The sequence below is a fragment of the Castor canadensis genome, chromosome 9 (genome assembly GCF_047511655.1).
Source record: "Castor canadensis chromosome 9, mCasCan1.hap1v2, whole genome shotgun sequence".
Lineage (NCBI taxonomy): Eukaryota > Metazoa > Chordata > Mammalia > Rodentia > Castoridae > Castor > Castor canadensis.
In genome coordinates, this window is record NC_133394.1 from 153099619 (window position 1) to 153123910 (window position 24292).

The 24292-nt window shown below is 51.1% G+C and overlaps 1 protein-coding gene across 7 annotated transcripts in view; it reads right to left on the reverse strand.

Annotated features, from left to right (window-relative positions):
* Positions 1-24292, reverse strand: part of Rgs12 (regulator of G protein signaling 12) — a 94231-nt gene that overhangs the window by 47995 nt on the left and 21944 nt on the right. For 6 of the 7 annotated variants that reach the window (XM_020165322.2, XM_074042703.1, XM_020165323.2 and 3 more), the window contains exon 3: positions 18606-18722. In XM_020165322.2, the coding sequence (XP_020020911.2) occupies positions 18606-18722 (117 nt within the window). Of the gene's footprint in view, positions 1-11704; positions 12204-18605; positions 18723-24292 lie in introns of those variants that run through there. The other variant, XM_074042705.1, reaches the window with a different exon arrangement.

A 24292-nucleotide genomic window follows, 5' to 3' on the forward strand; every position in this document is an offset into this window, starting at 1 on the left:
GGACAGCAGCGTACAAGGACTTCACAGGCCAAGGCCCGCAGGCAAGACTGCAGGAAGCCTCCTGAAACACACACACACACACACACACACACACACACGCACTCAGACCACATTCTCACACACTCGCGCACGCGCACGCGCACACATACATGCACACACACGCCTCTCCACAACACTGCTATCCTGGCTGCTCCGCTGTCTATCCTGGCCTCAGGTGGTGAGGGCCAGTGCTCAGGGCCGCTCCACCCAAGGCACAGGCAGCAAGAGGGCAGCAGACAGGGCAGCAAGTGAAAAGAGCCAGCTGACCGTCTGGCTCATGAAACAAAGCTGAGACTTCCAACATCCAGGTCATCAGAGTTCTAAGACCTCTCAGGTCAAAGTCCAAACAAATCAGGCCCAGAGGACCTGCAGAGGAAGGTGACCAAAGAAAAGGAGCAAGGGCATCCAGCAGGACCCCTCACCCACCCACGGACACAGATACGATGCACCACCTGCCCTCCACCACCAGGAAGCCAAAGAATACACGTGCACTTTAAACTTCAAAATGAGTGACCACTTACGGCAACTGTTTGTACTTCCTGTTTGACCTCCCCCATCCTCACCTGTGTGGAAGACAGCCCTCTTCACCCCACATCACATGGGCGGCTACTGCAGAGCTCCTCCCCAGCCCTCCCCTAGGCTGACCCAAAAGGGTCCACCCAAGTGGCCATACTTCTTCCCCCACAAAAGACTGTCCTTGGACAGTGGAAGGAAGTCACTTCCTGACAGTCACTACTCCAAACCACAGTGGGTCCTGGTTCAGAAACCTAAAAACTCAGGTCCTGAGGACCCTGGCTCCCTGACCACACATATCATCCATTCTAACTTTCACCTTGCCAGACACACAGCAAGCAGTACATGGCTACCTGCCCACGGGCTGGTCTCCTTCACAGGGCCTACAGCAAGTCATCTGCTACGACAGTGTGACCTGAACGCTACCACAGGCAAACTGTTCAGTGGGACTGTAAGAAGAAAACCTGTCAGGCTAGCCACAATATCTGACAAGTAACTCAGTGTAAGCTTCATCAGCATGACGGAGTAGCTTACTTCACACCATATCATGACACACCAAGCTCTCTGAGTGTGGCAGGAAAACCTTCACTGACATGCAGTATTTACATCAGCAGGGCTAGGTAACACCCAAGACCTGGGAGAAGGGTGTCCCAGAGCCAAAAAGAAGTCAGGAGAAGGTGGCCACTGAGTACATGATGCCCAGGAGAGGACAAAGCAGGACAAGGATAGCGTCCCGCTCATCTGACAGGACACTGGTGGAAGAGCTGCCACCAGATGCAGGGAAAGCATGCAGGCATGCTTTTTAAAAGTAAGCTTTCTGGGGCTGGGGGTATAGCCCAGTGGTTTAGTGTTTGTCTAGCAGGCACGAGGTCCTGGGTTCAATCCTCAGTACCACAGGGGGGAAAACCAGTGAGCTTTACTTTTTCCAACAGCTTTGAAGAAAATTTACAGGAAAAAAAAAACAGTACAAAGACAGAAATGCTTTTTAATCTACTAATACTCCAAAAATGTAAGGTGAATCCTTGATAAGGGCAGGGAATTGGGAGCAGTTGGCAAAAGCCACATCACTAGGGAGGGTACAGCCCCCTGGGAAGGACGGGCAAGAAGGACTAATGCAGCCAGACCCTCCTCAAGATTAGCGTGCAGGACTGGACGCCTGGCTCAAGTGGTAAAGTGCCTGTTTTGTAAGTGCAAAACCCTGAGTTCAAACCCTGTCCCACCAAAAAACAAATAAACAGTAAGATTAGCTTTGTTCTGAAAAGTTGACTTGACATCATGTCCCCCTGCACCTGGTCCAAATGAAAAACAAGTTCTGGTCTAAACCAGTGAAAGTGGGCCACTTGGCTGACAGCTGCCTTTTGTCCTCACCATCATAATAATATTGTACTTTTAAATTTTCTCCCCTGTGGGTCCTTCCCGGGTGGTCATGGGTAATCAATCACATTCACAGTGATTTTTGATACCGGTCATGATTCTTTCACAACCGCCATGTCAATCACTCCCTGTAGGCTGGTCCTGGGGAGGGACTTGATGCTGCAAAACCTGCTGAGCTTGAAAAGCATGGACTGACGTACAAGTGGTCATAGTCTTCAACCTCTCTGAGTTGACCACTTTCACCTCTGAAAATGCCTTTCCAATCGAATAAACTACAATTCTATTACTTTTGCTTTGTTTCAAGTCTTGCCTGGAATCTTCTCTCTCTGGATGCAGGAATCCAAACAGCTGCACGACCTTCCAGTAACAAGACCTTTGCACCCCTCCAAGATCTCATACTTGCAGAGAAATAGGTGACAACTTTTCCTAAAGAGGTTAATTTGCAAAGAAATAGTTTATACTACCATTAGTATTTGTTTAATGTCTAACACTGATTCTATTGAAGTGCCAGCATTATACAAGCTAATCCCCAGCTCCCTGCATGCATGGCCCCAGCAGGTCCCCCTGCAGCCCGTGACCAGGACACAACAGCAGCCAAGAACATTTCATTCTAACATTCTTACAGAAGGCAAGAACTAAAGCAGGTGAGATAACCTGTGCCACTGCAGGTGGCAGGGAAGGCAGAAGGGCACCATGCAGGGAACCACTGTTTACACTGGGCAGAGTGGAGGGACCAGGAGGCACAGGGAGGGGGACACTCCAAATCATTCCTATTTTCCTGCATCTGACTCTGACCAAATGACCCTTTTCCTAGGTCTGCTTTGCATTTTTTTCAGCACATCCTGGCTAACAGAGGGGAAGCAGTTAAAAAAGGCAAAGATGTGGAAACTGCCACAAATCCTTCCCAAAGGTCATCATCCATAACGCTAAGTAGGACTCACTAGTTCCATGTGACTTTAAAATGTGATGTCCGTGTACATATGACCTGAGATGGAAGAGGGGAGGTCACTCACACTGTGGGGAGCAAGGTGTGCACCGCAGGACACTGATACTGTTAATATGGACATCAGTTCCAGGTCCTGGCTGGATCCCTCACTCTGGAGAGATCAGGGGAAGGGAGCTGAAGGGGAAGGGAAAGACAGGACCTTGCAGCTCTCTTCATTTGAATGGGGTACATCTCATCTCTGATGTGAATTTCAAAAGTTACAGCATTGATGTAACTGAAAAAAGCAATGCAAAATTATTTCTCTAGTACAGTCACAAATATGTAAATGTAAAAAGGTTTGTAAAACACATGAAAAAAACCCACTCTCAATTACTGAAAAGATAAACTATCCACAAAGGAGCAACATCAAAGGGGAACAGCAGTCGACTGCCCTGGGAGGATGTGGTTATGATTTTCTTGTGATTAAAAACTGTACATAGTTAAGGTGTGCAGCATGCTATCATGATCCGTGCACACACTGTGACATGATTACCACACTCAAGATCAAAACACATGCACCAGCTCCCGCACTTCCCTGTGTGTGTGTGGAGTCTACTCTCGGCACACTGCAGGAGCACATCTCAGGAGCATGGTGCAGCACTGCTGACCACAGTCGCCAGGCTGCCTGCTCGAGCTCTAGCACACACTCAGCCTACAACAGAAAGTACAGGTGCACCTCCCAGCATGGCTTCAGATTCCCCATGGACGCAAGCTGTGCACTTTCATCTGTCTAGGTCTCTCTTATTTCGCTGAGCATGGTGGCCCCGGTTCACCTGCAGTCACAAATGCCATTGTACAGATGCCAAATTTCTTTTCTTTGCCTACCAACAGACACTTGGGTTGTTTTCATAGTTCGCCTGTCGTGAATAATGCTGCAGGGAACGTGGGAGTGCAGCTGTCTCTTAGAGATACTGCTTTAATTTCCTTTGGATGTGGGGCTGCTGGATCACATGGTAGCTCCCTAATTTTTTGAGAAACCCCCACAGTTTCCCATAATGGCTCACACTTAAACCCTTCTGAGAGCAGCCATCCTACCATAGCAGGTGTGAGATGTTCTCATATTGTGATTTTGATTGGATTTCCCTGATGACTGGCCACACGAGCACCTTTTCATAACCTGATGTCCATTTGCAAGTCTTTGGAAAAACAGCTGTTCAGGTTGTTTGCCATTTTGTAATCAAGTTTTGATTTGCTTGCTGTGGAGTTGTATGAGATCCTTATATAGTATGGATATTAACCCCTCATTAGGCATATCATATGATTTGCAAATATTTTCTCCCATCCCTAGGTTCCTTTTCATTTTGTTGATTGTTTTCTTCGCTGTGCAGGAACATTTTAAGTTTGATGTACTCCCACATGTTTGTTTGTTGTTTTGGTTGCCTGTAGCTTTGGTATCATATCCAAAAAAGTAATCACCAAGACCAAAAGCACAGAGCTGTCCCTATGCTTTCTTCTAGGAATTTGGTGTCATATGTTTAACTCTTTAATTTGTTTTGAGATGTTTTGTCCAACACGAGGTAAGATTCTAATTCCTCAACGTGACTGTCAAAAGTTAATTATCCCCAAACTTCTTGGCACATCTGGATCACTATAAACGTGTTTCTATATTTATTCTGATATCCAGTATGACTGGTATTGGTTACTTGTTTTCACTAGCCTATACTTCTTGGATTCTTCCCAAATTTCCATATCTACATGTTTTCCTTGCCAAAAATGTACAGCCACAAAAACAAAGAAACCAGAGAAAAAGATGCCAATAAGTCAGCATTATTCTGTGGTTATACTTTAAACATGTACCATAACTAAACAGCTCTAAGATTTTCTATGACATGATTCCAAGATTGGAATTTACACTACAGTAAACATACTTTTAAAATGTAATATTATGAGATACATAATTTTCACTCATATATATTTTCATCCCTGGTTCCTGGTTTGCAACTCCTTCTCCAAGGCAGGTCATAGAAACTCTAATCTTCCCCATTAGGTGTGATAAATCTCTGACCACCTTGTCTGACAGTAGGTCCTCAGACCCTCCTCATTCCAGAGGCCTCTGCCTCTATGCCGGAGGAAGGAAGGCTGCACAGAGAGGCCAGGAAGAATCTGAATAGATAGGCCTTGCTGGGTTTGCCCACCTGATCAATTAGCTGTAGATAGGTAATGAGTCTGCATACAAACCCAAAAGGACCAGGTTTGGAGAGCTTCCAGATAGCTCAATATGCCTGGAGCATGGTACACCCAGAGAGGGCATGGAAGCTCCAGGTCCATTCCTTTATACCTCGCCCCACACAATTCATCTGTATCTTCTAACAAACCAACATGCCTAGCACACAGGAGGCCCTAGGTTCTGTCCCCAGCACAAAAACACAACACAAAAACAAAACAATGGACAGATGTGTTTTCCTGAGTTCTAAGAGTCACTGAAGCAAATGAATTGATTTCAAGGGGTGGGGGTGGGGACAGGAGCTTGATTTACAGCTGGCAGGTCAGAAGCACAGTGGACAACCTGGGAGTGAAGGGTGAAGGGCAGGGGGCAGTCTTGGGGACTGAGTCAGACATCAGTGGATTTGGGACGCCCAGCTGCCGCCCTCTGCAGAGATGTCCACTTGCTGGCTGGTGGTCACAGAAGTCTTCTGTGTTGATTATGTGCGAGAGTAGAGGAAAAACAGTTCATCCTTCCAACACAAACAGGAACTTACAGAGCATTTCACATTTGTAAGCTCTACTCAAGCAGGCTCCATTCAGTGGGTCTCTTAAACTTGATAGTTCGCTGGAAACTGGTTTGGACTTTCCTTTGTCAGGGCCACACATGTTCCATGTATTTTTCATTTTGAATGGTTTGACAGTTCTCAATGCTTTGTGCTCAGAGTGTTAAAAGACGCACCTAATCTTTGCTGAGGTTCACTCTGTAGCATCAGACAAAAGAAATTATTAGAATGTATAATGTCCAAACAGCACAGGCACACACTAATGCAGTAACACAAGTCTTCCTACCTTAGACATAAGCACTAGATGACACATAACACTCCTACATAAGAGGACAGAGACCTGCAAGTAGCCAAAAAACACTGAATGTTTTCAGCTCAAAGAAACATAAATAATCTAAATGATGAAAAAGCCTTAAGAATTTAACTGTCCAATTTGCATCTGTAACTTTACAATTTATAGATTAAGGAAGTCCCTCACTGGACACAACACAGAAGAGCATGGCGCACTGAAGACCTCTCGAGGCAGGACTGAGGTGGCACCTCTGAGTGTGGATAGTGCTGCCTGCATCTGCATCTCAAGAGATGACCCCTGCCTCAGCTGCCACTTGTCTCAGTCAGCTGACACTGTTCACTGTGCCCAGCTCATGGGCCTGCTCTTGGCTCCATGTCCACAGCCTCAGCCTCAAACCCTTAAGGAGCTGTGAAATTGGTTTGGTAGGTCATGACCAGCATTTGTTAAGAAATAAGATGAATAAGATGAGAAAAATAACTTGAAGTAAAAATATAAAGTATATCCCAGGGGCCAGGCTGTTCTTAGAACTTTCTTCCAAGCTGTGTGTGTGTGTGTATATATATATACACACACATATATATATATATATATACATATACGTGTGCAAATCTGTGTGCACCCAGTCCTAAAGGAATGTGTACTTCCTGCCATGGGTGTAGTCAAAGAACACTTATGGCTGCTGTGGGGAAGGACCAATCCTCTTGCTTCTGCATCTCCTTCCCTCACTGTGGAGCACCACACACAGCCTCACCTGGCAAGCTCGCCTACCTGGACTCCGCTTCACTGACACTTACCCTGGGAAGTCCTCCTTGCTCTCCTCTGGCCAGGCCTGGCTTCCTGGGACAGGCTCCGCACAGGCATGATGACCATTGCCACTAAACAGCTCTGGGCTTCATGAGCTAGGGGACCAGCAGGGACTGCTCACGGGCTTTCAGGATCCCTGGCTGTGGGGTCGTGGAGCTGTGAGGCTGTGGGGCTGCACTGCTCAGCCACACGGCAATTAGCACAGTGTTTGCAACTACAACCTGCAGCCCCACTTGCTCTCTGTTCACACACAAGCGCACACACACACACACACACACACACACACCAGCCCTCCCTTGATAAGCTAAGAGACACTGGAGAACAGGTCCACACAGAGCAGGATGAAAGAGGTACACATTGAAAGTCGGAGGTCACAAAAAAAATCGCCTCCCTATAAAGGTTTGTGCAGGAAGTGGCACTGAACCCTGGGCCGGCTGGAGACTGCGCTGGCACTCCTGAGCAAATGGCACTGGGCCATGCTGGAGCCAAGAGTGCCGGGCTCACTCGGCCTGAGGCTAAAGCCCAGCCCCAGGAAACAGCTTCTTCCATAGGCCAGGATCAGCAACTGTTTCTGACAACCTCCTGGCACCCATCGGGTGGGCCTCTGTCTCCTCTCTCAGCAGCCCCTCCTGGCACCCATCGGGTGGGCCTCTGTCTCCTCTCTCAGCAGCCCCTCCTGGCACCCATCGGGTGGGCCTCTGTCTCCTCTCTCAGCAGCCCTCCTGGCACCCATCGGGTGGGCCTCTGTCTCCTCTCTCAGCAGCCCCTCCTGGCACCCATCGGGTGGGCCTCTGTCTCCTCTCTCAGCAGCCCCTCCTGGCACCCATCGGGTGGGCCTCTGTCTCCTCTCTCAGCAGCCCCTCCTGGCACCCATCGGGTGGGCCTCTGTCTCCTCTCTCAGCAGCCCTACTGTGCCCAGGGCTCTGGAGGTTGTACGGATCAAGAGCAGCCCAGTGTGTGGGGAAATGCAAGCCAAGAATGCTCCTGTTCATGCACAAATGTGGTTGAGCACCTGCCATGTGCCAGGCCCTCTTTGAGAAGCTGGATACGTAAGACCACATAAGCAGCCCAACAGAGGCCAGAGAAGGGAAGGGAGCCTTCCCAGGTCTGTGGACTCCAGGTGCAAGATCAGCATGCAGAGCAATCAGGGAGAGACGTGTAAATCTGTGATAGACTTTGAAGGTCAAACCCACAGGTTACTCATATGGACTTTCAGGGAGTCTGGGCCTGAGCCAAAGGCCAGGAGCTAGCCTTTCCTGAGATGGGGGAGCAGATAGGGAGGTAGGAGATGAGTCAGTCAGACTTGGACACTCAAGTCTGACAGGCCTCCCAGACATCCAAGGGCAAATGTGGGTGTGCTGAAGGGTCTGAGGTCCAGGCAGGAGGTATCGGCTGCAGAAGCTGAGGAGGAGCAGTGAGCAAGTAACTCAGTTCCAGGGTCAGCAGAAGTCTGGGACCAAACCTGCACTGACGATTGGCAGGTAGAGTTATGGCCGACGGCTACACGAGGGAACCCAGGAGGGTGATGAACTGTGGGCAGAGCACACACCTCACAGCTCACCGGGTCCCCCAGTCTCAGCACCGGGCAGGACCATCACTTCGGGACCTCACAGCAGCCTGACATCAGAAGGACATGAAGAGGTGTTCAATGACCAACCAATGAGAGGAATTTAGCTATTTGAGGCTAAAAAAGACTCCATAACAGCCCATTAGGCTTAGCCTGCAAAGACTCAGACAACCCAGCAGAAACGCCCTTAGACACATCAGTCCCAGAAGAGCACCTTGCTTCTCTCACATCCCACAGCTGCCACCAGACACAGCTGTACCATCACCTCAGTCATCATGCCTGGTCCACACTGCGTGCCCCACTACCACCAGCTTCAGCCCATCAGTTACCACTGATCTGTCCTCATGTGGGACAGCAGGGTGCAAGGATGGCCAACTGGAGCCGGGTGCCCGTGGCTCACACTGTAATCCTAGCTACTCAGGAGGCAGAGGTCAGGAGGATTGCAGTTTGAAGCCAGCCCTGGGAAATAGTTTGAAAGACCTTCACAGAAAAAAAAAAAAAAAAAGCTGATAGAGTGGTTCAAGTGGCAGCATGCCTGTCTAGCAAGCAAGAAACTCTGAGTTCAAACCCTAGTACCACACACACACAGAAAATGATGGCCTAGCTGGGCCCATACTGCCTACACAGGCCACTGAGGAGAAGGGTATAAGGCTCCAGCCACACAACACAGAGGAAGCCCTGACCACTGAAGTCAGAGCTGCCTCACACGTCACAAACAGTCCCACCACCCCTTGACCACTCTTCCATCTTCCTTGTTAGTCTTTCACATGCCCCCCCTTCCCCTACCCCCCTCCCCCGGCTCCAACAAGGGGTGGGAAGGGGACTACTGCCTCCAGCAAGCCTCACGGGTCTTTTCTGCGTGACGGGCATGGCTGCAGCCACACAAGGAAGGAGGTGGCCCAGCTCCCAACGGAAGCCCAGGAGCACAAAACCCCCACAGTTGCACAGCAAAGTCCTGCTCACCAGGGCAGTGGGGCTCCACACTGGCACAATCAGTTTCTTATTTATAGTACAACCCTTTTTCATTTTCAAATGTGAGACAGAACACAATGCAAAAAGAAGCAAAAGCCCCTGAGCCTTTGGAAAGCTTTCTCTGACACTCCCCCAGCTGATACTAAGGACCCTGTGCTGAGAGACAAGCCTTTGCCCAGCATCCAACACAGCAGAATGTGAGCAGGAAGGTAAGGACAATCCGAGGCAATGAGAGGCCACAACCTGCCGGCCTCCCCTTTCCCTGTAGTCAGGAGTCCTGTCCCCAACACCTGAGGGCTGAGGAGGGAAGGAATACAAGCACTGCCCACCTCCCCACGACTGTGTGCAGCATCGCCTCACTTCATTGCTGGGCCCTGGACTCCAGGCCCCTCCCACCACCCCTGCACGGCCCACTCTCAGCCCTGGGATTGCCGGGGGAGGGGAGGGTGGACGGGACGGAACACGTGAACGTGGGCGTGACCAGGAAGGTGTCACGCAGGTGAATTGGGGAAGATACTTTTCTTGTGACAATTCACATTTCTTGGGCTGTGGGTTCTAACATCTCCTCGAGTAGGTCTTAGGAGCATCCAAGACTAAAATACCCACTAGCGCTGTGCTTCAGTACACTCCACGGGTCATTTTCCTTTGGCAAACATGTTTTCAGCCTGTGCGAGCCAGGGAAGCCGTGGCCAGTGTTTCTAGCCAGAGAGAGCCTCACGTTCTCTCCACTGGCTGCCTGTGTGCTTCTGAAAGCACACTGGAAGGAGCTCCCAGGAAGGCTGGAGAGAATTCCACGGGGGGTGAAGGTCGCTCAGACACAGGACCTTTCAAGCACAGGCTGCACTGCACGTGTGCACTGTGCATGGAGCCCCAGCATTCTTGTGACCCCCCCGACCCTTAAAGATGAGCAACCTGAGGCCCAGACAGGAAAAACTCACATAGGACCACAGAGGTTTAGAACACAGACCCTCTCACCATTCTTCCTCACACCTGTAGCCACTCAAGCACAAAAGGGTTAGTACAGGAGCTAACATGGCCCCTTCCCTGCTGGCCTGGGTGGGATGGGGTAGGGTGAAGCCAGGGCAGTCATCCTGGCCCACCACCTGCCTTCCAGGGCAGCTAGCACCAAAACGAGAGAGAAAGCTGGGCACTGCTGTGGTTGTTGCTGAAAACACCACCTCCTCAACCAGATACCAGTCCACTCACTGAACAACTTACTTGCCTATTTAAGCATGGGCAAACATTAGAAAAGGCAGTCCAAGTCATTTACATAGGAAAGGCAAAGGCAGATGGATATTCAGTAACTTTTTTTTACTTACAAGAAAAAACTGAAAGTGCATAACGCTTGCCTTAGCATACTATTGAAATGAAAGCGCTGCCTCCGTGTGTCCAAACTGCTAACGGTTAGTGGTCCATTATGGACAGTATGTGAGGAAAGCCCAAGGCTTTGAGTTCAAACTCCAGAACCACCAAAATAAAAAAGACACTACAGCTCCAAGCTTCATTTCCCAACTCTGGGTCTGAGGAGAATCTCAGCGACACACCTCTAACCAAGCACCAGCCACCCTCAGGCAGCTCAGCTCAGGTACAGGGGCTGTCCAAGGACACAGAATCCTGCACCTGCCCCATCAGGCAGTCCTCCACCAGCCTAGGAAGCCCAGCTCCCATCTAAAGGAAGGTGGCCGCTAACTCTATGCCGATCCTATACCAGACATTTCCCAACTACACTTCAGTTCCTGCAGATCTGAACTGGACATTAGGAAAAAATACTAAGATGAAGCAATTCCCAGAAAAGAATGCATTTAAAATTGGCCCCTGTAATTTGTGACAATCTTCTGTACATTTTTACCTTCATATCAACACAGCACAGCCACGAAAGGAAAATAATGATTATCTTTTTATATTTTTATTTACCCTCAAACCTTTTTAAAGCATCTTCTAGTAAGTTCAATTTCATAAGCTCACTCATTAATCAATATCAAATATGACTGCTAGTAATTGTGTCTGTGGTTCATGTACCAGAACCACCTGCTTGCACTTCAAAACGTAATGAGAAATTTTAATGTTTATCTAGTTGAAATGTAGTTTTTCGACAAACTTAATACACTTGTATCTGTAAGACCCCATAAAATTAAGGTAAGGGAAGAACATTTGGTGCTTTCTGGAAGCTGACAGGATGCAGGCAGTGCAGGCTTTTGAGGAGTCCAGGCGCGTCCCCAGTGAGCCAGCTCTGGATGGGTACCACAGTCCTGAGTCCGGCACTCACTCTGTAGCGCTCACTCCGAGCTCCGCAAGGCAGACCCAGGAAGAGCAGCTTCCAAGTTTATTCTTAAGAGCCCTTAGGACCCCACCACTGCCTCTGGGAACGGCTGAGGATGAAGCGGTAAGCTCATGCCAAGTTTTCCCACAACAATCCTGTTCAAACGGCAAGTAACAGCAGAGTAACATACCTGGTGGCCAGTGAAAATGTCCGATTCATCTGACAGCCCCTTTTCCAGATTCATCTGAAGATAAGAAAACTTCCGTGATGCGCCAGGCACCCGGATCTAAAATACACCACTCAACACGGCAGCATGCCTGTGCATGTCAGAAAAGTTCAAAGACATTTCAGCTGATGTTCCACGTGCTCCCTTTGTAACCCATGGCAACAGAACACTGAGGAAACTGTGGTCTGCCAGGATCTCAGGCTCTACCTTGTTGTCTCATATACAGAAAAGAAAGAAAGGCCATTTACATAAATTGCGCTGTGAGATCCTCTACCAAATCTGAAGAACACTCTGGCCAATGGGGTGAGTGCTCAGCCAGCACAGCAGCTGCAGAGAGCTTGCTTTTCAGCAGCATGGTGTGACTCGCAGCCTTAATTACAGTTGCCTCTGATTCTATTATAAGCCTGCTCCATATGCACAGCTTCCTCAGCGGCAGCCAGCAGGATCTGGAGGATTCCTAAAAACCCTCCATGCCATCTATGGTCCATGGTCTGCTTTGTCTGCCTCTCAAATATCCGAAATCCTGAAACTGAGTGAACCTGATGGGACCTGACTTGAAAAAGGAATAAGGAAAAAGAAGAGAACTGCTGCCAGAGCATGGGTGTCGCTGCAAAGTTACTTGTCACCGCCTTGCCAACCCCCCCGGGGCACTGCTCACCCAGGGGCCTCCGTAATGCCAAAATCTCACACCCTGTGCCTCAGGGTCCGGTGAGAGTCAGCTCCAGGAGCCCTCCCTGTTCTAGACTGTTAGAGGAGGTGGGGCAGCCCAGACAGGAATCTCCAGGGGCTGGGACCGGCCCTGGGTCTGGGTCTGGCCAGCAGCAGGGGACAGGCTGGACCAGCCTTCCCTTTGTTTTTCCCTAAAAGACTTGTGCAATTACAGCATGAACATCCACCAAGCAGAATCTGTTCCCAGGCACCTTGCTTCACATGGTAACTCTGCACAGTGCCAGCCGCCAAGTGAGAATCTACACACCCTAACAGGCATCAGCTTGAGCCTCAGAAAGCTTTTCTGTCTCTCAGCTTTTCTTTGCACTGGACAAGCAGGGAAGGGATGGGGCTCACCCTCACCACCACCTCCCCCAGCACAGGTGCCAGGGCTGTCCACGCCCCAGGTAGGGGACAGTGAGAAGCCTGGTACTTGCAGGGGAGAAGCAAAGGAACAGTTCCCTCAGCCGGCATCCCCACTGCCAGAACCCAGGCAGGCACAGGGCAGGAATGGCCCTGGCAGCTCCTCCTCTCCCTCTGCAAAAGGGGCTCTGTCACTAGCCTGGAGGCTGTGATCAGCCCCGCTGGCCTGGAGCAGCCTCAGAACCCCCTTCCATGACAGGGCCTCACTTCTAAGTGCCAGAGGGTCTAAGTCATACCCAAGAGTCACAGGAGCGTCTGGGGCCCTAACCACACACAGCTGGCCCCCAGGCCCTCAGACAATGTCCCCTCTCCTGAGACACTCAGCATCCCACCTTCCCTGCCCAAAAGGCAGCCTCAGGGTAGAAAGCTGTCAATCAAACTGCAGCCCACTCCAAGGGGGACGTTAGGCTGAGACACAGGACCTGCTTGAGCAGGTGGGAGGGAGGGCTCTCATCAGATCATCCCTTTCACTGTCCTGACCCTCCCTCCTGCACCCCGCCCCCACCACATGCCTGACACACTGAGCACTCACACACTATCAGAGAAAATGTGCCAGAGGCTTCTGGTGCGACAGCTATCAGTTCTCACAGGAGGCAGTCGTACCATGACCCCAGAACCTGACTCCCACGGGGCCGTTCAGGTAAGAGCGGAAGCCAGCAACATGCTGGTCCGCAGTCTCACACCTGGCAACAGCCACCAGTGACCACTGCCCACAGGGCAGGCAAGGTGAGTGTGCACTGGAGAACCTGCCAACACCTTAGGAAACAGGTCACCCAGATGACCACTTAAGTGCCAAGCTGGTTTCATTTTAAACATCACAGACAGAAATGTCTGTGCCCCAGTGTGAGGTCAATGTTGAAGCTGGCCTCAGCACAGGAGGGCATCTGCCTCCGCTGGGTGAGAATGACCTTGGAAGACAAGGAGGCCAATGCCTGGGGCCCTGACCCATCGTGCTCATATCCTGGCTCCAGCTTGTGCTCTGAGTAAGACGCCATTAGCGGAACCACTGATAACAGCACCAGCAGCTACATCATGAGCCCCGAGCTCTCTCCTGCCTCCTTCCTAATTCCCTGTGGGGACAGTGTGTTTCCTTGGTGCTGCTGTGGGTTGACTTCAACCTTGGGTCCACAAAGCCCACCACAGCCCTTAAAAATACAAACCAACAGCCAGTTCAGGCACCAGAAGACTGAAAGGCAGCAGCAATGCTTCTTTACAAGATGGTGAGATGTGAACAGAGCTCTGGGCAGCAGCTCAGAAAAGCGTGAGTCACTCCCCGCCCTCTGGCTCAGGCCTGCCACCTCCTACACCAGCTACCTGGAAGCCCAGAGAAGAGTGAAAGCCACCATATGGCAGATCAGTCAGTGCACGTGGGCCTGCATCAGCCATGGTGTCTGGTGGGGTGCTGGACACCTAGAGCACCTAGCATCTCATTGCCTGGTTGGACTGAGCACTCACAGGGAGAGCCCCTCACACTCACACCCCACTCCCTAGGGATCTGCTCTGAGCTAGAAAATTCAGTGTAAGCACTGGGAATGAGAGGGCTGGAGAAGCTCAGGGATGTGGGTAAAGAGACCAGAGATAAGAGATGGCATTACACATGGGAAGAGGAGCTGGGGGGTGGCCCACAAGGGACACCCACGGGAGGTGTCCAGGGCTGGCAGGAAGCCTGGCCAGCCAGAAAGTTCTGGTGAAGGCAAAGGGTCCTGCGGGTGTCATGGGGTCTCCAGGTCTTCCAAGGAGCACAGCCTTGATTCTGGGACTCCTGCAGCAGTCACCTGCATCCCCCACCAGCCTCAGACAGAGGGTACAACCCCTATTGTCCAGGCCTGGTCAGGACTTCCTGGGTCTTCCACCCATCCCTGGGGCACAGCTGGGCTCCCAGGGAACAGTGACATAGACTCTACACGAAGTTTTGAAACCACAAAGGGAGGTGCCCCCAGAAAGCAGCAGATATGGGGAGACCTGGGTGGCCCCAGACATGGCTCATCCCCTTGTCATGAGGGAAGCCGGCTGGACCTCTGCACACTCAGCCATGCCCAGACTTTGTCAAAGCCTGAATTAGAGAGGGCAGTACTCTGATGACTGGCCCCTGGAGATGCTCCAGAGGCTCTGCCTTGCAGAATCCAGTGCAGCCCTGGATTCTCCACGGGCTCTCAACCCAGGGCAGCCTCTGATGGTCAGTCCAATGGCCTGGCTGTGACCCTCTATGGGTCTCCCAAGAAGGACTCCTCTGGTCTCCAAATCTCCCCTAGCCTGGCTTTCCCCAGTATCCCATCCCCATCCCTGATCAGAGCATCACCAACTGACCCTTTACCACGTGGCCTGGCCATCCTCACAGCCTTCCTCCCCTCTGACTGTGCCAGCTCAGCATGACAAAGGCTGCCCCGTCCCTCACCTGACCTGATGTGACTCCACAGCCTATACCTCCACCTCAGGTTTTGTTTACTGTTGTGTCCCCAGGGCCTGAGTTACAGGATTTCAAAGATAATTAAGATATTTCCCATATAAATAAGGGTAGGCAGGTATATAAAAGACCAAAATAAGCAAAGCCTTCTAAGCTAAATTCTCCTGGAAATAGGAAAGTATAAACTTAAGAAGTATGGCAAGAAGAGCTTATTTTGAAGATCTGTGCAGATCCATCCCTACAGAAGTTGATATGCCACAATCCCCAAGGGTCCCAGGAGGAGCAGGCCAGAAGGAACCAAATCAGCCAAAGGGCAGGAACACCATTTCTGTCTCACCTCATCTTGGGTCTCGTTTTGTCTGCATTTAGCTACAGATTGTGGCTCTGATGAGCAAAAAGAGCAAAGCAAGTCTTCAGATAGCATCAAAACAATCCACTTAAGGACACCCTTTCTCCGTTACCCCACACAGCTTCCACAGTACCCAAGTTTACACAAAGGTACAAGCATGTCCTGGGTGCCCCCTGCTGTCTAGCACCCGCAACTGCCAGTCCTGCAAATAGCACCTGGAGCCACTGCCACCAACCCATCTCAGGTGAGTGAAACCAAACCAGTCCCTCAGTATGATGCTCAAATCCCTCAGGTGGTGGAAGGACCAACAAGGAACAAGAGTTGGGTGCTGTGGGACACAGCGTCCGAATGCATCAGATTTGGGCATGGCTTCAGCTAACAACGGAGTTCAGGGAACACAGGCCAGGTAAGCCTGGCCTGCAATGGCATCTCAAGCCATGGGAAGATCAGTGTCCAGGCAAGGTGAAGGGCTGGCAGACTGCTGAAAAGAAAGTGCAGGGCAGTTTGGCGGGAGGCCCAGGGGGAGTGGGGGCAGGAGGAGCTGGAGATGAGGACCAGGTAGGCCTCACAAAGGAGGAAGGTGACGAGGATGCGGACGCTCCTGCCCACATGGCAGCACCCTCCACACAACGTCCCCAGAGGAGACCGCACAGCCAGGTCATCAGGAGGACTAGGCCAGACTCTGGCACTGGCCACCCACCCAGAAAGCGCAAGAACAGAGCAGCCCTGTGGCAGTGCGGTGCGGGCGGCGGGGTGGGGGGCAGGTGCTGGAATGACCCCCGCTCATCAGGCTTCAGACCCTGCTACCTACCAGTCAGAGACCCTGCTGCCAGCTTCATGGCCTCTCCATAGGGCCACTTACCACGTGAGTGACATCCCAGTGCTCTGCTGCATTCTTATATTCTAAGCCAGGCACAATTCACCAGAACCAGCTGCACCCTAGGGAAGGGGATCCAGGGGTGTGAAGACCAGGAGAAGGGGCTCGGGCATCTCGGAGGCTCCTAACATACCTGCCAAGAGCAGTCAAGGAAAGGACAGATGAACAAGCTCAATGGGCTTCCCCCAGGAAGAGCCTGCCAACGAGAATGTCACAGTTATTTGTAGCTCCCACACTATGGAATCTTTAGGCAGAAAGTCAGGAAAGATTCTAGCTGTGCATATAATGAGAAAACGACCACTTCACAGTCACATGGTCTAGAAAGTGCTGCAGAGCCTGTCTGTGTCTGGGTTTCCAGTCTGTAAAATGGCTGTGCTAGCAGGGCCTGGTGGCTCACCTCTGCAATCCCAGCACTTGGGAGGCTGAGCCAGGGGGATTGTGAGTTTGAAGATAGCCTGGGATACAGAGCAATACCCTGTCTCAAAAAAAAAAAAAAAAAAAAGTAGCCATGCCCACAGCCCCCTTGCTATGCTGTTCTGAAGACTGGCAGCAAAAGACGTGAGACACTCAGCCCATGCTGAGTTCGAACAGGTGGTGCTGGCAGGACTCTGGATGTCAGTAGGAAGGAGACCCAGTATCCCCTCGGAGGTGAGGAGAAGTCAAACTAGCCAAAGCCAACTTCAGTGGTTTCCTAAGCTGCCACCCTGACACTGTGCACAGGTGCTTCTCCCTCCCCTGGAGCTCAGACCCTCTGAGGTCTTCCCCTAGACAAACACAGATTCAGTGCACTGAGCAGGAACCCTCCCTGAGGGGCGGGCTGGGCAGTGACCCACCTTCTGGTCCAGCCCAGCCCTGCTGGGAGTGTTCCCAGCCCTGGCTGGGCCCTGCACCACGGCCTCTCTCCTGACCACATGCCTTTCACTTCCACAGCTCAGCACGGCACTGCATCTGACCCTCATGGTCACTTAGGCAAATATAAGCTGACATCAGCGCAGCCGCTGCAAACAGGCATGTGGTCACCCACTTCTAGGAACCTTCCTGCACAGTGTCACACAGCCCCATGTGTGTGCTTGAGGGGACACAAGAATGCTCACGACGTCCCCCTCAGAGCACACCGTTTCTATCTGCCACAGCCCAGCAGCTGTACCCCCACAGAGTGGCATTCTTAACAGCGCACAAGGAGTCCTGAAGACAAACGCTGTGACTCAAACCTGCAATTGCACCGCCAGAACTAAAACCACGGAACCACAGTGAGAAGTCAGGGTGCCAGGGCTTGGGGGAGGGAGGAGAGAGGAACCGGCGAAGCATGGACATCTTTAGGGTGGGGTCGCTGCTCTGTGCAGTGTCACATGGTGGTTACAGCACTGTACATTTGTCCAAACGCAGAGCAGGAAGCCTCATGTAAACCATGCCCTCTTGTTAGTAGTGCTGTACCAAAGTGCTCATCAACTGAATGTGCCACTCTCATGCACAGTGACAAGCATCAGGGCACTGTTAACCATGGCAGGGAGGGGATGTGGAAGTTGTACTTTCTGCTCAAGTTTTCTGAAAACCTAAAACTGCTCTAAAATATTAAATCTAGCACCTGGCATGGTGGCACACTCCTATAATCCAAGTTACTCAGGTGGCAGAGGTAGGAGGACCATAGTCTGAGGTCAGCCCTAGGCAAAAAAAGTACAAGACATTATCAGATAAATAAACTAAATGAAGCAAAAAGGGCTAGCGGTATTGCTCAAGTAGTGGAGTACCTGCCTAATGAACACAGGCCCTGCATTCAAGCCCCAGTACCACCAAAAACTAAATTAATTTAATGAAATATAAAATCTGTTCTTTAAAGAAAAAGAATATAGACACAGAGCCTCTATCTGAGCCAACATTACATCTTTAGGAAGGGGGAAGTGGTTTTGTGGGATTAAACAACTTCATGTCTGAGCAGTGTTCCCACCATGTCAGGCACAGAGGGGAGGTGCAGGGATTGGGAAGCTTCCGTTCTAAACAACTGGGGGGGACGGGTATCCAGGTGGACTCAAAGGTCAGTCAGGTGTGTCTGTAAGGCTGATTTTCATCTTCAGAGCCTTGCGGAAGAAAAACCAAAGTGACCTACCTCCAGGTCATCAAGGGAGCGAGTGACGCTGAATCTCTTGGACCTTCCAAATGATCTCCGAGCAGGCGAGCGTTGGGAACTCTGGGAAAGTCTAATTCCCCGGCCAAATTTTGAGCCCTAAACAAAAAGAAAAAAATGTGTCAGGTTACCCTGCTGGAGAGAGATGCCAGGGCTGCCCTTTGTGCTGCACGGAGAACACAGGATGCCCCAGCTCAGTGATCAGGGAAAACTGCACCAAAGCCATCCGAAGGCAGAGTTTATGTGAAGTGTGTTGTACACATCAAAAACTGCAAAACGGAAAGAGTCGTCCAAAGACCTTCAGGTATTTGCTCCACCAGCAGAGCTGGGGGCTGTTACCAAGGCCGGTTTCAGTAAGTCGGGTTTTTATGTAATCTTACAAGCGTTTTAGGAAATGAAAGACTCCCTCAACATTCCACTGGAGGCCCATAACCAATGCAGTTCTTAACCCGTGTCATGGCTGTTCCTTCAGACCACGGCAGACTTGAGTCAGTCCAGTAAACACTGACCTGGCGCCTGTCACATGCAGACACTGCCCAAGTGGGATGGGTCTGACAGTAAGCACTGCATCTTAACAAGCAGCGAAAGCCTCGCAGCTGGCAAGCTTCTTTGCCAACACTGAAATTCTGAGACCACCTAGGCCTGGAGGAGGTCACTATGTTCATGAAAGGGCCAAGAGCTCTTTCGCCTGCCTGAGAAGCTTGTCCACTGTGTGGGAGCCTTGAAGGAATCCCTTGAAAAGCTCAGTGCAGTGTCCTGCCACAGACAGCACAGGAGCGATGCCCTGGCCTTCCAGAATCTGCAAGTGCTGCCCTGCTGGTGTGCGTCACGCCTCTTCTTCCCTGGCCTCCAAGTCTCCTAAGATCCACGTTCTGTATGTGGCTCCCACTGGGCCCCTCCATCTTCCTCAGTTTCAGAATCCCTCCTTCTTTTCCAAGTCCCACAATCATCCAAGTCCTTCCTCCTCAGTGGCCAGTGCCCCCACCAACCACTCAGCCTCTAACTTCCTACCCTCCCTCTAGAGTCCTCTGCCTGACATGCTTCACTGGGGCCTCCAGCCCACTGGTGTCTCACCTCCTGAAGTCCCTGCCCCAATCCAGTCCTCACATCCCCTTAGGCAGCCCCAGGTCCCAGCCTACTGTGGAGATCCCACCCTTACACACTTGGGGTCCACTTGTCCCACATCCAAGCAGCAGTCAGGCCAGGCTGCAGCAGAGGGAAACAGCAGGGGACAGTCAAAGCAAGGCTGCACTGAGGGGACACTGAAGCCACCACAATGGAACATAGCTGGGAGGGAGCTAGGAACAAAAGAAAACTGAACTAAGGGGCAGCAGGAGGAAAAGATGGGCAGGGAGGGGACAGGACGGAGTGAGAAAATAAATGGCAGGCCTAGAGAGGACAAGCAAGGCATCTGCTCTCAGAATGGTGGCATCACAGGATCAGGGTGCTTAGAACCGCAGTGAACCCCAGCATCTGCCTAATGCCAGCAAAATTCTCACCTAGAGCCGTTCACGTGACACTGCAGTACAAGGGCCCCCTCCTCCTGCCAGGTCACCCCCTGAGCACCATGACTGGCACGTGCCAGCCAGCACCAGTGTGGGAAGCACACACATACTGACCTGGAGGAAAGGTGAGGAGTGTGCAGGGAGCACAGAGAGGTGCCAGCCACCACTTGCCTATCCCATGCAGTTGCCACAGGGCACATACAGAATGGAGCTAGCACTCTCCATGGGGAGCACCCCAGCCATGGAGCCTGCAGAGGAGCCCAGAGGCACCTCCCAAAGAGGGTGCTGCAAAGCTGGGCCTGATGCCAGGCAGAGACCCCCGTGTAGGGAAAGCAGGGGCGATGGCACAATCTTCTGAGCAGGCAAGAGGTCCAGCACCCTGGGCAGCTACCTGCCAGGGTGCTGGGGACATATAGGGAAGGGGCCACCTCTGTGCCACAGCCACACACCAAGGCAGCTGAACTGTGTCCTCCAGAAAGCCACAGTGGGCCATAAGGCTACCAGCCAGAGGTGATGTGAAGGCAAGATGGGCAGGTGCCAGGGTGGAGCTGACCACAGGGCCTCTTGCTTGGCTGAGCTGCTATATAGCCATTGCTTAAGTTCACTCTGAGACACTAAGTATACAGGAAGATCTGCCTGTCCCCAGCTAAGGAGCAGGCAACCTGTGTATCCGGCATCTCTGAGGCTCAAGCCTACATACCACTGGGCTGGTAGCTCAGGGGCCAGTCACTGGTCTGGGGTGACACAGGTTCCTGTCTCCTGTTGATCCACCTGTGAGATCCTCAGGATGGCTCCAATTCAAATACAGATGTGTCTTCATTGTGTCTGCTCCTAATGACAGGCACTGCAGGCCACCTGCCACAGAGGGCTTTGCTATTGACACCCTAACCAATTTCTGTGGTTGTGATGTTACAATCTGGCCAAAGGAACCCACTCTCTTTGCCACTTAGGCCAGTGTTCTGTGTCTACACCCTTTTGCCCTCCTTACCCTGAAGTAGCCCACTTGCCGGATCACTTTGCTAGCAAGTAATAAGTGTGATAGATTCTGGAGAAACACTTGTCCAGCAATTTCTTTTTCAAAAAGTATGTCCAAAGCTGATTCTAGCTCTAAAATGTGCCCAGAACCCAGCAGTTCTCTTCCAGGCCTCCTGCCCAGCCTGGTCCCAGGGACCAGCATCTTTGGATTTAGCCTCATGGGTTTCCCTGCCAGATGGCCCTGCTCACACCTTCAGGGGCTCCAAAGCACACTCTGATCTGCCACCCAGACTCCCCTGGGCATCCCCCCACAGCCCTCAACCCAAATGTTCCCTCTGTACAAGACCCATACACTCCTGGCCTTCCCTTCTTGTCCTTCACACCACTGAGGCTGTACAAACGACATGGGGACCTGACTGCACGACAATGGGGTGAGTCACTGAGTGCAAGGACTGCTTCACAGCCACACAGATGGGGCTGCTGCAGCCTGTAAAGTGATGACACGGAAAAAACTCAATCTTCTGCAGACAGAGGCAGCTACAACTTGGCGGAAACAGAAAATGAACCAATTGCTTTGTGATAACAGCAAGGTTAATTTCCAAAGTTCCAGGACCACTCAGGAGCCTGCACGGGCAGCCAGGCCATCCCCAGGTGAGCTGCCCTCTGCCATCAGCCTGGGAACTAGCACTCACCACACACCGCACAAGTGAAGCCTGACACGTTGTGAGAGTAGGAAGTTTAAAGAAGGAAAAATCTCACCATCAAGCAGACAGAAAACCATCCCTACAAGAACCACATCAGCTCAGGCAGTGACTGCAAATGACTCAAGTGGCCCTTCACCAACCAGGAGAAACTTTCGCCTTTGCCTCCATTTCTCAAATCCACAGCCCACTGCCCCCTAGTGGATGAGAAGTAAGCTTTGCACCTAATGAACTCAGAGTCACCAATGCCAGGGCACCCTCTGCAGGTCCACCATCATCCAGTTCATCCAGGCAGGCTCTCCACAGGGAAGCACACAGTAAGGAGGGTTGCACAGGTGAAGAGCACAGGTACACGGTACGCAGGCTTTCTCTGAAACACCGTCTAAGGTGAGAAGGGCTCATCACTACCGCAGGAGACGCGAGCAGGCCTGTGCAACCATCTGCACTGCCAGCTGTGGCCACTGCTGCCCATCCCTCAGTAGGCTACCAGAGCAGCAAATTCACCTCACTGCCCAGAGTCCACACAAGGCCCCGCCAGCCAGAGTCCAGGCATCAAAAACACGGCCCCAGCCAGCACATGGCCAATTTGCTTCAGAGAGAGCCAAAGGGCCCCAGGAGAAGCCACCTGCCAGGAGATTGCCACCTGGAAGTGCATGGGTGCAGGATTCCCAGCAGGAGACCTGGCACTGTGGTTTTCCGTTATGGATGAGGCCCAGGGAGCAGTGGGTCCCCAAAGTGAAACACCTAGAAATGGGGTGGTGGTAGAGTTAGCAGGACTCCTCACTTCCCAGGGTGCCAAATTCCCAGGACAGAGTAAGAAATCACGTTAGCACAGAAGCCACCAGGACAGCAGTCAGTCTAGCCCACAGTTCTACATATGAGAACCTAAAGCAGGCAAGTACTGGTTCAAGACACAACTGGCAGCTGGCTGGGATGAGACAATACTTAGAACACTTCAACATTTTTAGTTTAATTTTTACCCTTCTAACCCTTTCAGTAGGGTTTAGTATATCCACAATGTTGAGGAGCCACCACCACCGTCCACCTCCAGAACTTTTTTATCTTCCCAATCTGCATCTGTCCCATAAAACACGAATTCCCCAGCCCCGTCCCAGCACTGGCACCCACCACTCTGCTTTCTGCCTCTCTGAATTTGATGGCTCTGGGGACCTCATCCAATTGGAATCCCTTTGGATGAGCTTATTTCTTGTGCCACAGTGTCCTCAAGGGTCACCACGTTGCAGCATGCAGGATGCAGCATGCAGGGCTCCTCTCCTTTGTAAGGCTGAATGGCGTTTCACTATATGAACAGGTCACATTTTGTTTCCCCATTCTTCTATCAGTGGACACTTGGGTTGCTTCCATGTTTTAGCTGCTGTGAAAAATGCAACTGTGCCCAGGTGCAGTGACTCACGTCTGTAATCCTAGCTACTTGGGAGGAATAGATCGGGAGGATCGAGGCCAGCCTGGGCATAAAGCAGGACTCTATCTCAAAAATAACCCACACAAAAAAGGCTGGCAGTGTGGCTCAAGTGTAGAGTGCCTGACTAGCAAGCACAAGTCCCCGAGTTCAAATCCCAGTACAGCAAAAAAAAAAAAAAAAAAAAAAAAAAAAATCTGTGAACATGGCTGTACAAATGTACAAATACCTGTTCAAGTCTCTGCTTTTTGAGGTATACTCCAGAAGTGGAAGTGCTATTCACATGGTAACTCCATCTTTAAATTTTTGAGGAGCTGTCATACTGTTCTCCACAGTGGCTGTACCACTTGACAACGCCACCATCAGAGCACAAAGGTTCCAATTTCTCCACATTCTTGCCAATACCTGTTATTGTTTTTGAGGGGATGGCTTTGGTTTTGACAGTAGTCAATGCTATTAGTGTGAGGTAGCACTGCACTGTGATTTTGATTTGCACTTTCCTGATGATTAGTGATGTCGAGCAGTTTTTCATATGCTTTTTGGCCATTTGAATACCTTCTTGAAGTTTCTGCTCACTTTTTAATCTGATTGTTTGCCTTTCAGTCATTGAGTGCTAGGAATTCTTTATATATTCTGGATAGTAACATCGTTATCAAATATTGCTTACAAGTGTTTTCTCCCCTTCCCTGGGCAGCATTTTCATTCTGGTGACTGTTATGTGTCTTCTGTCGCTCACACTGTTAGAATTTAAAATGCCTACCCCACACAGCCCCAGACACAGGTCTGGGTCCCCACCATCCCAGCCCTCCCACAGTGCTGAGTAAGTGCTCGATCAATATTGACCGGCAAACAGACTAAATGAGAGACTCTAACTTGACATAGAGACCACATCATCTGAAGGTTTTCTCAAGAGAGGCAATACAGAAAATTATGGAAAATAAGATTTCAAGCTGACAGGTCAACAGACGCACCCTGGGGAGGCTGTGTGTGGAAGGAGCTGACTTGGTGTTGAGGCCCTGAAAGGCAGAGTGGCCCAAGGTATCATGGAGCGCAGTGGTGACTTGACAC